Below are 12908 nucleotides of genomic sequence, written 5' to 3'. Positions count from 1 at the left end.
TTCCAATTGTGGTATAACAAACGGAAGTAGCTATCAGACTGGGATATATGAAGTTGTACTGAATGTGAACATGTTTTAGATCCCTCTACAAAGCAAAGGGGTAGTAATTGTGTGAGTAGTGAAGGTTTACCTCCTGTCCCTCGAAAAGTCACCTATTATTAGCACAGACAAGGACAGTATGTCCCTAGCAACATTTCTGGGTAGGCCTATAACATTTGCTGATACATGTAAACCCATGTCATGTTGACCTTTAAAACATTTTGAAGTTGCTTGTGTTGGCTTTGAATGTCTGCTGAAGTAGAATGAAATGATGAGCCTTTGAAACGATTATATTTTCCACCACAGTAGAAGCAACAAACCCTATCCAAACAAAATGTTCTGTTTAAAAGTGTACTGTGGCATATGTAGGCTATTTAAAATTATCAGCACTCGCCTGATCGTTCACAATAATTCAACAAATTACTTTCACATAATTCATAGCCCATCTGCTGTTAAAATATACAGTAGCCTATGTTGCCTACTGAAGTATTTTTCTTGGCTTGTGATCCGTGGAGTGTTACGAATCAAGGCAATCTAGAGGTGTGTATTGTTGAGCTACTTTAGCACCCCCTGGTGCATAACTTTGTCGACTTTGTTTTACAGTAGGCCCTGAGACAGACAGACAGACAGACAGACAGACAGACATCAACTAAAAGTGTTATTGCCCAGTGCAGCAAACTTTTCTTCTGTCTCAGTAAGAAATATCATACATACCAAAACCATTAGATATTAAAGCTGCAATCCATCTTTTTGTTATGTGATAACATTAACATTTTTGAAGTGTGTAAGGACAACATTGAAGACAAAAGTGAGGACGCAAATTGTGATTGGCTGGAATGAGATGATGTATGATGATGAGCGCCCCTCACTTCACACAGGTGTGATTTTATGTGCATTTTGTGTTTAAAACACAAATGCAGTGATTGTTCTCCATGCATGCTCTGACATTTTTAGATCCTGTGGTCGAGTATAGGACCACTACAGGTGGACAAGAGGTATTGCATGAAGCTCAAAGCAATATTTTTCCTGGCCAAGCAGGTTGTTATATACTAGACCTGTGCACCGGCCTACTTGGGAACGTAATACCCGTTGTCATAGCACCCGTCTGTCTGTGTCCATTTTGTGCCCATAATTATAACTCTGTATCTGTCTGTCTGCCTGTGTCCGAAGAGTGCAAACTGACTGTGAAAAGTGGACTAATGAAATGGCAGGTGTGGGGTTGCCATGGCAATCAATTGGCTGAGGCAGAGGCTGGGAATTCTACAGGGGGGACTACGACTAGGCTCATTAAGCCGGGCACTGCACTCAGTGTGGTGGTGTGGAACGCGTGTGAGAAATTTGAAGTCGTAGTCCGGGAGCCGTGGGGGTGAACGTTGTTTTGTCAGTAAAAGTTTTTTTCTCAACTGATTCTTGTAGCTTGGGGTCACCTCTTAAGAATTCAAGAAGGTGCCCACTGCCCAGTGATATCCCTTGAGCATTTTTAGTTATTAACCTGAAACACATGAAGGTGAACTCTATGAACTGGTTGGCCCACCGACCATTCCAATGTCCAGCAATGGGTGGTGTCACATAAAAAAACTTGGAGTGGAGGTAGCTTTTCAGATACTGTAGTAGAGGCCATAACATCAGATGGAGAAGGCAGTCATCTCATGTTCAGACTAGATGTATGACATCAGCAATAGAGCACCGAAGTCTGACGTCAATATAAGTAGAGGGCGCAAATCCACGGGTTCATGTACTTTTTATTTGCATTGCAATCCCCATAGGGGGATTTCAGATCGCCTCATATAAGAACTGTGTTTGAAAATGAACATGTCATCCCGGCCATTTGCCATTTCACTCATATGGATATGAAGAATCAACTGACTGAGAGAAAACGCTATTGGTACTGCTACTGAATTAGTTACATTTTCACTAGAAACAGACTGTATCAAATATGAGTGACTGACTGTCGCAAACCATCAATAACGCTGAGACAGCTTGTTTATTTTTGGACCACAATGCTTATATGAAATGATTTTAAGATGACCCCATGTTATTCTCCATAGAGAAATTACTTCCGTGAACCAGGGGATGAGGGAGTGACGTCAGGACTTCGGCGCTCTATTACAATCTAGCACTAGCTCAGCCATCATCTGCAAGGTACGCATGCACATTCTGAAGGAACTTATTTCCCATTCAACATCTTGGCAAAAACATCTGACAGAAGACCAGAAAGCACGTGTACTTTCAGCTAATAGTATATACTGCATACTGTATTGTATATGCAAAATCATCAAGGCACATGCATGATTGAATTGTGATTGTAATCTGTAGCCTACAGCAATGAATTGATAATATTAATTTGATGGGTTTGTTTTAAGTAACTTTGCATGAAATCTCATAACCCTATTTTTGTGGGAAATTGACGTTTGGCTCAAGATAGATGGCCTGAAAGGGTTAATGTGCAACCACCCGAAAATAAATATGCTACAGTTTCACTAATACAGATTGTAGAAAGCTGATTTGATACATTTGACTTGATTAGTGTGCATACAATCTCAAAAGATATCTTGGATGGCATGAAGGGGTTTTCAGGCATGAAGGGATTAATATGCATTAATTAATAATGCATTAATCAAATACATCAAATATACATCAAAGACACTGTAGAAAGCAAATTTGCATGCAATACCATAAAACGTAGTGTTTCAGGCATTAATAACAAAAAATGCTCAAGGGATATCACTGTCACTGGCACCCTTTTGAATCAGTTGAGAAAAAAACATTTACTGACGAACCACGTTCAGCCAAAAATCACCCTTTGACTCCCGGACTATCGGTGGGTGGAAGGATTCTCGAGTTACGTGGATTACAGACATACATATGTACACACAGAGACAGGGTGCATTTATTGTAAGATGTATATGAATATCCCTGTAGCTGCCCAATCTAAAAAGACAAAGGAAAGTGAGAAGGCATTTTTTCAATTCAGTCTGCAAGCTCAGGTTGAAACATTAGCCCAACAACTTCTAAAACATAGACATTGCACAGGAAAGCCATTAGACGCTGTTTTGTTTTAATAAGCATTGGTATACATGAAAGAATATAAGTCTTTTCGAAATACAAACATAAATAATTCAACTGTTAATTTAGTTTCTCAGTTGTATGAATAGTACTGAGATATTGTAATGAAACATTTATGTATTTTATGAATTAGTATCTACAGTATGTTTAGGGCCTTACAAAATAAATTCCAATTAATGAAAGAAACTGTAGGAATATTTTCATACTATTTTTCAAAATACAAATTACTAATTTTCATTTTGAAGCCAGAAAACACAACATCTTACATTTCACAAGGTTTTGTGAAGAGCATATTATGTATGATGAAAGGCTGGATTGGATGGATCTTCTCTTTACAATAATACAGTGTGGTACTCTATCACAGTATTATTTTCTAACAGAGAAGTAAGACAGATTTGTATTAGTACTTGTTATAGTCGCAATCTTTCTTATAAACTGATCATTATTTCTGTCTGTGTAGTACACCGCAACCCAATGCCATTATGCCAAATTATTGCCAGACTCCAGATAAAATATATTAGTTTACTTTCTCATTTAAAATAATATATTGATTGAGGTACTGTATATTGGTGGATATTTTCAAAATTGGGCAATTCAGAAGAAAGAATATTTACCATAGTGTTTTTGCATTGTTATAATTTCTTTAATATAAATATCTTTGGTGCATTTTGTAGTGTATTATAGAGTGCAAAAATATCAAGTATGAAAGAAGTATAAAATGTCCATTGAAGGGCTATGTTTTACTATTGTGGAAGAAATAATCATCTACAAATAATGCTATTGGCAAAGGAATGTTGTGACATTCACAATCTCTATCTTTGAGATGGATGAGGCAAGTGTCTCATCTTCCAGGCCCAGGCCTAAAGCCACTTTTCCATTGGTCATCTTGTGCGTTCCAAGGACAATGTCAGTGCTGGGCAGAAACCAAGGACAGGTGACACGATTTGCACAGCACTCTTCCGTCCAAGGGATAGCAGCCATAGTCATTTGGGTCAGGAGAGAGCTGGATATCACAAATCTGCAGACAACATGACATACAGAGAATGTTATTGAGTAGTGCAGGCTTAGCAAACATTTATTTAGTGGTGTCCATGAGTGCATGTGCAAATAAATGCATGTCTGTTTTTCTGCGCAGTATGCCTTGCCCACCTCACAACGATAGCACTCCTCATGGAAGGAGCGTCCCAGGCATTCTACAGTGTAGCTATCAATACCATCTGCTCTTGGAATGATTAGTTGGTTGCAGGCACTGCACTGTGGGGCATATTTCCTGCATGGGTCAAAGTTTGTGGACAAAGAGAATATTATTTTAAGATTTATGATCAAACTTAACAGGCTACTCCTTTATAAATGCAAGACAATTTGGCATTATTCATGTATGATATGTGTAGTTAATGTAAAGTAACGGTGTGTCAATATTTTCTTTGGTATCAAACCAGATTTTTCAGACAGAAACATTTTACCTATAGTAGTCCTGGAGGCAGTACACTTCTCCCACTTCTCCCTGAGCAAATCTTTGCTCTCCAATTTGTTGACTGCATGTTGCACAGGTAAAGCAAGGTGGGTGGTATGTTCGTTCCAGTGCACGGATCACATGATCTTTGATAACTTCACCACAGGCCCAGCAAAGTTCCAAACTAGCCTGAGTGATAGAGACATGTGATTCAGATATATATATATATATATATATATACCAGTAAGACGCGCAAACGCGGGAAGCGAACGCAGCTCGTACATATTTGGGGTTTTTTAAGATTTATTTTTAAGTTATTATTTTTTTAAGTTAAGTTATTTTTAAGTTAAGTTTTTAACTTAGCCATAACCATATAAGGAGTCCCCAAAGCAGCTATACGTCCAAATATGGAGTGTGTTGCATCAATCACAAACAAATCACTCAGCTCCATATATGGGCACAAAGGGGGGGGACACGGACACACGGACAGACAGACATGATCTGCTAGGTCTCATAGTAAGTGCTCACTGCATTCGCAATCACTGCGTTCGCAATAACCATGTTGATGTTATTATGTGTGTAACTAAACATTGCATGCCATATAAATCAGACTAATCCCAAATTTAAGGAACTTGAAGCTGATACATACCTGGTAGCAGTCCTCACAGAGTGGGATTCCTGCCTTATTATAGTACAATTTACCAGCCAGTGGAACATGGCACTGCCTGCACTGGAAGCAACTGTCATGATAAGTTCTGTTTAACGCTTCTACTGCAGGTTCATTAAGAGCCACTGTCTTCCGACAGAAGCCACACACTTCTGGAAAGTACACAAAAATAAAATGTAAGTCTGTATCTTATCAACAAATAATAGCTTAATAGCTGTAGCGATTAATATATACTTTATTTTACCATTACTCTCTGGGCTCATCTCCTGGTGACAGTTGTAGCTCCCTTGGGACTGTTCATCTTGAACACCCCCACTAGATGGTGGTCTTGGCTCTGGCTTGAATGTGGGTAACTGTCAATATAAGTTCATATAGCAAACATTCATATAGCAAACAAAATGTAAAAACAAAGATTGTAGACTGGGCACTGTAGAGCATTAAGGGTTTTGAGGGATCACTTCACTTCGCAGCCTGTTCAGTGCTCCACTGCTTCAATGCTAACATCTCTGAATTTAGAAAGACCTTTCCGACATACTGTATGCTAAGACTTAGACACTATCACCACATTCAACATTATCTCTATAATGCACATAAATCACAAACTTAAAATATATATAATCGTTGAAATGGGGATATGCCTATATTATGTGCAGGTCTGTGTTCTATTTCCTTTCTATTCTCTTACTGGACAGAGATGGAACACAGCTCATTTTATTGAAGGAGCCCCCAACTATTGTGAGCTGATCGCTTTTTAGTAAAATACATAAATTCCCCTCTAACCAAGAACGGGAAAGGCTACAGGAATCCAAGCTTTCTGCTTTTACTCAGTCAGCTTTATTGGTCTGTTTTCATTATTTCTACAGTGAGATCCAGCTGTAATGGAGGCCACAAGAAGTCAAGTTACTTACAGAGAGGTCAACAGTTTGAAAACATACGGTTTTCTCAAGAAAAGGAGCATGGGTTACAATGTGTTTTCGTGTCATCCAATCATATCTAAAAGGCAGCTGTGTTTCCCTCAAGTAATCTGTTCTGCAGATGAGTCTCCATAACCGCTTTGGGAGATGATGCAGTGTTTGTGAAAGTTGTACTACTACAGTGTGTAGCTACAAAACTGAAACACTGAACTGAAAACTGAAAAGGCAAAAATAATGCTTATGTGGTTTTATTTTTTAGCATTAATTGGCCTAATGGCCTTGGCCGGCTTAGCGGTCCAGGCACCTTGGCTGGTAATCCAGCATGACAGTGTGTTGCGGGTTCGAACTTTGCTGTTTGTCTTCCCCCATCTCTCTCCCCATTTCATCATCCTGTCAAACTACTGTACGTCTATCAATAAAGGCCAAAAGCCCCAAAAATAAATCTTATTTTTTAGCATCATTGTAGCCAAGACCCATGCATACCTGTTTGTTATAAGGTGGTGACTGGATTGTGTACAGGGGGAGTGAGGGAGCCTCTCGAAGAGTAGGGGACAATAGCGGTGCCGAATCTTCAGAGAGTTCCGTTCCCACCGATAAGGGCAGCGAGGGAGAAAGGGGAAAGAGCTCTGTTGAAGAGAGGACAACCAAAATCAGATTTTGAATCTACTTGGATAATGAAATTTGTCATCAAGATGATTGTTCTATTTTACCATCAGATCCTCTGTGCACTAGGTCCTTCTGTTGGTCTGTGTTTGCTAGACTGAGTCTTGGATGGGTGACTGCAGGTTTGGAATCTGAGGGTTTGTCCTGGGGAGCTGGATGAATAGGACCAACACTGTCTGCACTGCTGCTGGACTCAGAGGAAGAGCTATCTTTCTTGCGCCTTTGTGTGTGGACGCTGTCGCTTGGCTGGACTCGCACCGCAGTGTGCTGCACATCTCTCTCAGGGGCATTGTGAGTCTGGAGTGCATGCTGCTGCTGTGTCACAGTAGCACGGCACGGAGATGCTAAAGTAATGAAGACAGAGGATACCATCCGCTTTGGTGGAGCTGCTGATGCCATGCCTCTGTAACTAACAAATTCACACGCACGCACACACGCACACACACAAGCGCGCGCGCACACACACACACACACACACACACACACACACACACACACACACACACACACACACACACACACACACACACACACAGGATATGAGACATAGGAAGAAATCACTCACTACTAGACATTGAAAACTGTTTACAGCATTCCTCAATAACATTGTGCAGTAACAAAGCTGACCCGAAGTAGCATCTTACATGATCTTTTGCAGCAACTCTTCAATGTACATTACACAGAATCCATGACTGTATATATACCAGGCCCCGGTTGATTGCAACATGGCAACATTACATTATCAACAAAATCAAGTTTGCCATTGTGTACAACTGTACATGCCCTTTTGGCCAACTTTCTCAAAGCATTCAGTTTCAATATGTTTTCACTAAAAACACTCATACAAGTTTAAAACCCACAGATCTCATGGACTATAATGACTCCCTTTAGAGGGACATGGCTTAAATCTAAATGATCTGAGCTCCCCCCCCCCCCCCCCCTCTTCTTATCTTCTGAGGATCATAGTGTCTGTTCCATGCTATTACATACCTTAGACAAATGTGTGGTATGATGGTCAACTCTCTCTTCTTCGTTTCACCCCCTTTGTATCTCGACACGTCTGGTTTGTTTCTCTATTTTCCCTCCTGATCCGCCACTGAGAGGGTTTTGGTTTAGTTGTGTAGAGAGGGCAGCTATCTACAAAAGCCACTCCTTTTCCTTCTGTACCTCCCTCCCCAAACTCCTCTTCCATCGACCCCTCCTCCCTCTGTGGCTATATGACAATCCCTCTCTCTTTCTTTCTCCCGACCGTAAAAGGTGAACAGTTAATCTCTGGCAAAGTGTAGTAGTAAAGGGGGAAAAAGCATGACACATACAAATGAAAAAGTGCAGGTACACAAACGCACTGCACCTACGTGTGTGTTGTGTGTTTTGTGTGTGTGTGTGTGTGTGTGTGTGTGTGTGTGTGTGTGTGTGTGTGTGTGTGTGTGTGTGTGTGTGTGTGTGTGTGTGTGTGTGTGTGTGCGCGCGTGCGTGCGTGCGCGTGCGTGCGTGCGTGCATGTGTTAGTTTGGGTATGTTCATGCATGTGGAACACACAGACACACAAGAACTCACTCACACACTTTTCAAATACAATACCAGACCATGCTCACTCATAAATGGACAAAAGTACACAAAGTCCCTCCCTTTTTCCACTCCTTTATCTTTTATCTCTTGAAATTCAACAGGATGTGACTGTACCTGCCTTTTCCACCCAATATCAATCTGTGCTCTTACTCTCTCTCTTGAGAGCCTTGCAGCTCTCCCTTATTGTTCTATCAGCTTTATTTTCTCTACCTCCCTCAAAGAGTCTGGCTCCCTTTTTCTTCTCCGGCTTTCCTTCTTCCCTTCCCCCACTGCATTATATCACTTACTCTTAGCCTTGACTTACTATCAGTATCTATAAGGCTTTGCTGTCACTTAGTTTCTTATCGACATGCAGTTAGAACATTTAAAACACTGGCTGATAGTGACTGAATACAGAGACTTCTTAACATCTTGGCATAATTACCAGCTCTCAACTGCTGTACTAAAAGCAGCTGTAAATGAGCAACTTCATTACAGCACAATGAATCATGACATTGTGCAAGAGGAGTTGGTGGTAGTGTCTGGAGCTCTGGGAGAGAAAAAAATGCACAAGGGAGAAGGGCAACAGTACTGTGTGATGTCTGTGAGTTATGAACCAGCTGCTTTGTTGTGTTTTCTCTCCTCTACAGACCGACAGGCAGTATCAGCTCTACTGATCAGCACATATTATGCCTTTTCTCCTGCAGCCTGAACTGGAGGAATGCCCTCCCCTCACATCATGAGCCAATACTTTGTAGGGGAGAGGGAGCTCGAACAAGCACAGAAAAATTGTATATAAAAACACAGATGGGGCAAAAAATAAGGTTGAATGTATGTCAGCGTGAAGGAGAAGTGAGACAGGAATGTGTATAGGGACTGAAAGAGGGGTTAACAGGAGAAAGGGATGCAGAATAAGGGCAACCAATTGTGCGGGGAGCTTGGTCAAGAGGGTCTCTGTTGTTCCAGGGTCTAGGAATGGAATGTAGCAGTGATGTCAGAGTAGCAGGAGGGAGCATGCCTAGTGATGACACAATTCCCCTGAATTCTGTGCCCCTCCCCCACCACTAAAATGTTCATTAAAACATTTAAAAGTAACTTGGCCGAGTTAGCAGTGTAACTCTTCAGATTGTGAAAACATAAGAGTGCAATAATCACTTTAAATGAGATATAACTGCATGAGTTATGGACAACAAGTCTACGAAAGGTTTTACTACAAGGCCAATGTGGAAGGGAAAAAAAGTCTCACTAAAAGAGAAAGGAAAGAAAGATCATGTTCAGAGTTCAGACAAACATTATGATTCTAATCTAAAAGCACAACTTGGTCAGACTGAATGAGACCAATTTCTGAAACTGTAATAATAATAAAACACATGTTTTCCTTTCTGTAACCATCTCTTAATGTTTCCAGAGTGAGGAAAACTGTACTTCGTGTGAGAAACGTTGCTGCAAATTATGCTGACAACACTTTTTTTCTTTTCTTTTTTTTTCAGACGCTTGTGCAAGCGGAGAGTGGGGGTAAAGTACAGTTTTTGCTGACAACACACCCTCTGCTGTTTGAAACTGTTGCCCTGTAGAACCTTTCATCAACTTCCTGATCAAACATTTTTCACATCACTATCAATCTTGTTTTGGTGAGTATTGATGTATCAGTACATCAATACTCACCAAGGGTCCATTTTTACACTTTGAGATTTTACTTCACATTACTGTGAAAGAACAAAACATTCACTATTTATTTTGCATTCCATATCATACAATGGAGCAAGCAAATGTTATGTAGTATTACATTATTATTGACTAATTTCAAATTACACCAATATGGAATATAAGCTGAGCTGTGTAAAATGACAGTTTATTTCAGTTCAAAACAACTTTAAGAATAACTAGATAACAGCATTTGTGCCAAAAATATAAACATGAAGAATGTGTTTTCTATTTACGGTTGCTGAGGTAATTTGTTAATTTCCTTAGAGGTAGGTAGTCATTAGTATTGAGGTAGATAGAAACATACAGTATAACTATATTGCCTATGATGACAATGTGCTAAATTATGTCTCTATGTGTCAGCTGACTTTGTGGGAATGATTTGCCTTGATATCTGTTTGTAGCTCAATTCCAATTCCTTCTTGCCATGGCTTTTGTCTCCTTCCACCTAAAGATGGGCAGAGTTTAATGAACACGTTACTCAATATTATTAATAAACTGTGCATATTCTATTTATAAACTAGAACTGCACTCTGCCGAGTGCATACTTGCTTGTTGCACACTAGTAGGCCATAAATGGCCTACTAGTGCGCAAACAATCAATCAGAGCGCGCAAGTACTTTCGACCGCTGGAAACTATCACATCTCAGTATCTCTGTGAAGGAACGTTTGAAATGTATAATCATTACGTGTAACTATTTGCTACCTAACTACTTTTTTACAGAAAATGAATCATTGATATGTGATGAAAAAAAGGTATATAAACTGAATTAAAATATATTATACAGTATAATTATTTTATTACTTATTGTAAATTGTCAATTGTTTTAAATGTATTTCATTTTGTAAAATAGTGATATTAATACTAAATCATGATCAGAGTAATATGTTTCTCTAACTTCAATTTCTGTAATAATACTTTCAAATTTGTTGAAATATACATGATCTAAAATACTTCCGAAATCTGTAGTTGGATTTGTATCTCAGTGATGACGTAAGAGAAATGGTCATCTGTGTAATCTGGTCCCACCAGATACCACATTACGTCATCGTTGAGAGCTGGGACAGAGTACACGGTGTGTATATGTATGACTAGCTCTCAGTGATGACGTAAGAGATATGGTCATCTGTGTAGTCTGGTCCCAGCAGACCAGGCACAGATTTACAAATTACAAATCACATTACAACTACATACAGAGTATGTAGTTGTAATTTGATTAGCAGTATACTGTGGTTACTTGGTTCCAAAAAGTGAAGCCAAGTTTTTTTCAACCGTAAGTCTGTGCCTGGTTTGCTGGGACCAGTTACAACATTACGTCATCGTTGAGAACTGGACCAGAGTACATGGTGTGTATATGACGTAATGTTGTAACTTGTAACTAGTCCCAGCAAACCAGGCACAGACTTACGGTTGAAGAAAACTTGGCTTCACTTCGAAGAGACCAAGCGAAATGATTACTTGCGCGCTCTGCTTGCGCAAGTAACAAGTTACAACAGACGTGTCTTCATATCAAACAGGAATGACAACAATCTACTATTAGTAGATTAACCCAGAGGTTTTCAAAAGGGGGTTAAAGGGTGTTGCAGGGGGTTCCCAGCCATTAGCCAAATTAGTAGTTTGTTAATATTATTGTTTCCGGGTAGCTTTCAACCACAAGGTCATGGGTTCGATCCCGGGCTCGAACTCAGCATATGAGTAGCATGGCTTGATGTTGTGCGATAAGTACTGGGAGCTGATGGTAGGTGTTGCACTCCTCCTTTGCAATCCATCTCCCAGAGGTCTAGCGCATTGAAACAGGGATAGACTCCCTCACCCTGGCTGATACCGACAAAAATTAAAGCCTCTGTGACTTTGACTGACCATCGTGAATCTATTTCTCGTGTAGGCCTACAATTATATCATTCAGACAAACATGCATTTCAGCCAAAACAGTGTCTGTCAGTGTCAGTCAGGAGTCAGGACAGAATCATTATGGGGTCTCTATGACCTTTTTAAAAGTTTAAAAAGCCCTGGATTGACCCATTCATTAATACAAAACACAGTTGTGTAAGTTCCTACAGACCTTTAGCAGATCTTCCATGAGGCCCTTGGCGGGCAGTAGGCACGCTGCTTCTCCCAGGAATGAAATGAGGACATGAAGAACATCTGTCCACTGACCCACTGTGAGCATGAGCACAAACATGGCCCCTAAACGCAGTACCACAGTGTGCACAGGGCCTCTGCACCGGTTTGCCGATGTTGCTCCTCTGTGGACAAAAATAACTTAAGAATGCGGACTGAATAGATGAATTATCTCTCTCTCTCTAAACAATGACTTGTCTTCACCATTACCTTGAATAGAGACCACCAGCATAGTGTAGCACAGAGTCAGAGGTGTCCAAAACTTTAGAGCATCAGTTTGTGACAGAAAGTGTTTGTACACAGCACCGATGGAGGCTAGACTTCCTATTGCAATGCAAGGAAAACCACTCTTTGCAGTGTAGTTAGTATAGTGTGTCAGAGTTCAAGAGAGATACACTTCCCACAGTAGCGCTCTGTGCTATGCAGAGGGTAAAGCCTTGCTATATGACTCCAGAGACGTTGGCAAATGCCCATCAGGAACCAGCTAAGCCCTGCTGCCAGCATCAAGCTGAGAGAGCTGTGTACAGCCCCTGCTGGAGGAAGTCAAGAGTGCAGGTAAGGACACAACCCAGGGAAAACTGGCATTGGATCAGGAGCAGCTGGTTGCCTCTGCCAGGTCATCCTGGGAGTAGAGAAGGCAAGGAATGTTGTGAGTTAGAGCAATTTAATATACATGAGATAAACAAATACTGTATTTAAAACAAGAAGCCATTGATTAAGCAACTCCTCTCTC

General features: G+C 40.5%; 1 protein-coding gene and 1 pseudogene across 4 annotated transcripts in view; both read right to left on the bottom strand.

Moving 5' to 3' along the window:
• Positions 1 to 3076: 3076 nt before the first annotated feature.
• Positions 3077 to 7963, bottom strand: fblim1 (filamin binding LIM protein 1). 3 transcript variants are annotated; one of them, XM_080777871.1, is made up of 8 exons: positions 7793 to 7963; positions 6850 to 7211; positions 6623 to 6765; positions 5470 to 5578; positions 5208 to 5377; positions 4569 to 4747; positions 4255 to 4375; positions 3077 to 4123 (listed from the first exon to the last, which is right to left on the bottom strand). In XM_080777871.1, exons 2-8 carry the CDS (start codon positions 7199 to 7201, stop codon positions 4013 to 4015), a joined length of 1185 nt encoding a protein of 394 aa, XP_080633997.1. In that variant the 5' UTR covers positions 7202 to 7211; positions 7793 to 7963; the 3' UTR covers positions 3077 to 4012. The 3 variants fall into 3 exon arrangements, with proteins under 3 accessions (XP_080633997.1, XP_080633999.1, XP_080633998.1); XM_080777873.1 differs by having other exon boundaries at positions 5470 to 5563; XM_080777872.1 differs by having other exon boundaries at positions 6850 to 7205.
• Positions 7964 to 9782: 1819 nt separating this feature from the next.
• The window catches only part of LOC308333704 (transmembrane protein 82-like), a 4367-nt pseudogene continuing 1241 nt past the window's right edge, over positions 9783 to 12908 (bottom strand). The window contains exons 4-6 of the transcript XR_013966271.1: positions 12386 to 12782; positions 12117 to 12300; positions 9783 to 10501 (exon numbers count right to left, since the gene is read on the bottom strand). The product of XR_013966271.1 is annotated as a transmembrane protein 82-like (transcript). The remainder of the gene's footprint in view (positions 10502 to 12116; positions 12301 to 12385; positions 12783 to 12908) is intronic.

Source organism: Protomyctophum bolini (genome assembly GCF_963924005.1).
Source record: "Protomyctophum bolini genome assembly, chromosome: 2".
In the NCBI taxonomy this organism is placed as follows: Eukaryota; Metazoa; Chordata; class Actinopteri; order Myctophiformes; family Myctophidae; genus Protomyctophum; species Protomyctophum bolini.
The sequence above is the reverse complement of the archived record's forward strand: the minus strand, read 5'-3'. Positions and strand labels throughout refer to the sequence as shown.

Bases quoted from the DNA above. Each gene is read 5' to 3' on its own strand.
- fblim1 (XM_080777871.1), bottom strand. From the start codon at position 7,201: ATGGCATCAGCAGCTCCACCAAAGCGGATGGTATCCTCTGTCTTCATT. The intron at 6,766-6,849 runs GTAAAATAGAAC...TCTCTTCAACAG, and splicing joins AGTGCACAGAGGATCTGATG to AGCTCTTTCCCCTTTCTCCC. The intron at 5,378-5,469 runs GTAAAATAAAGT...TGTACTTTCCAG, and splicing joins GATGAGCCCAGAGAGTAATG to AAGTGTGTGGCTTCTGTCGG.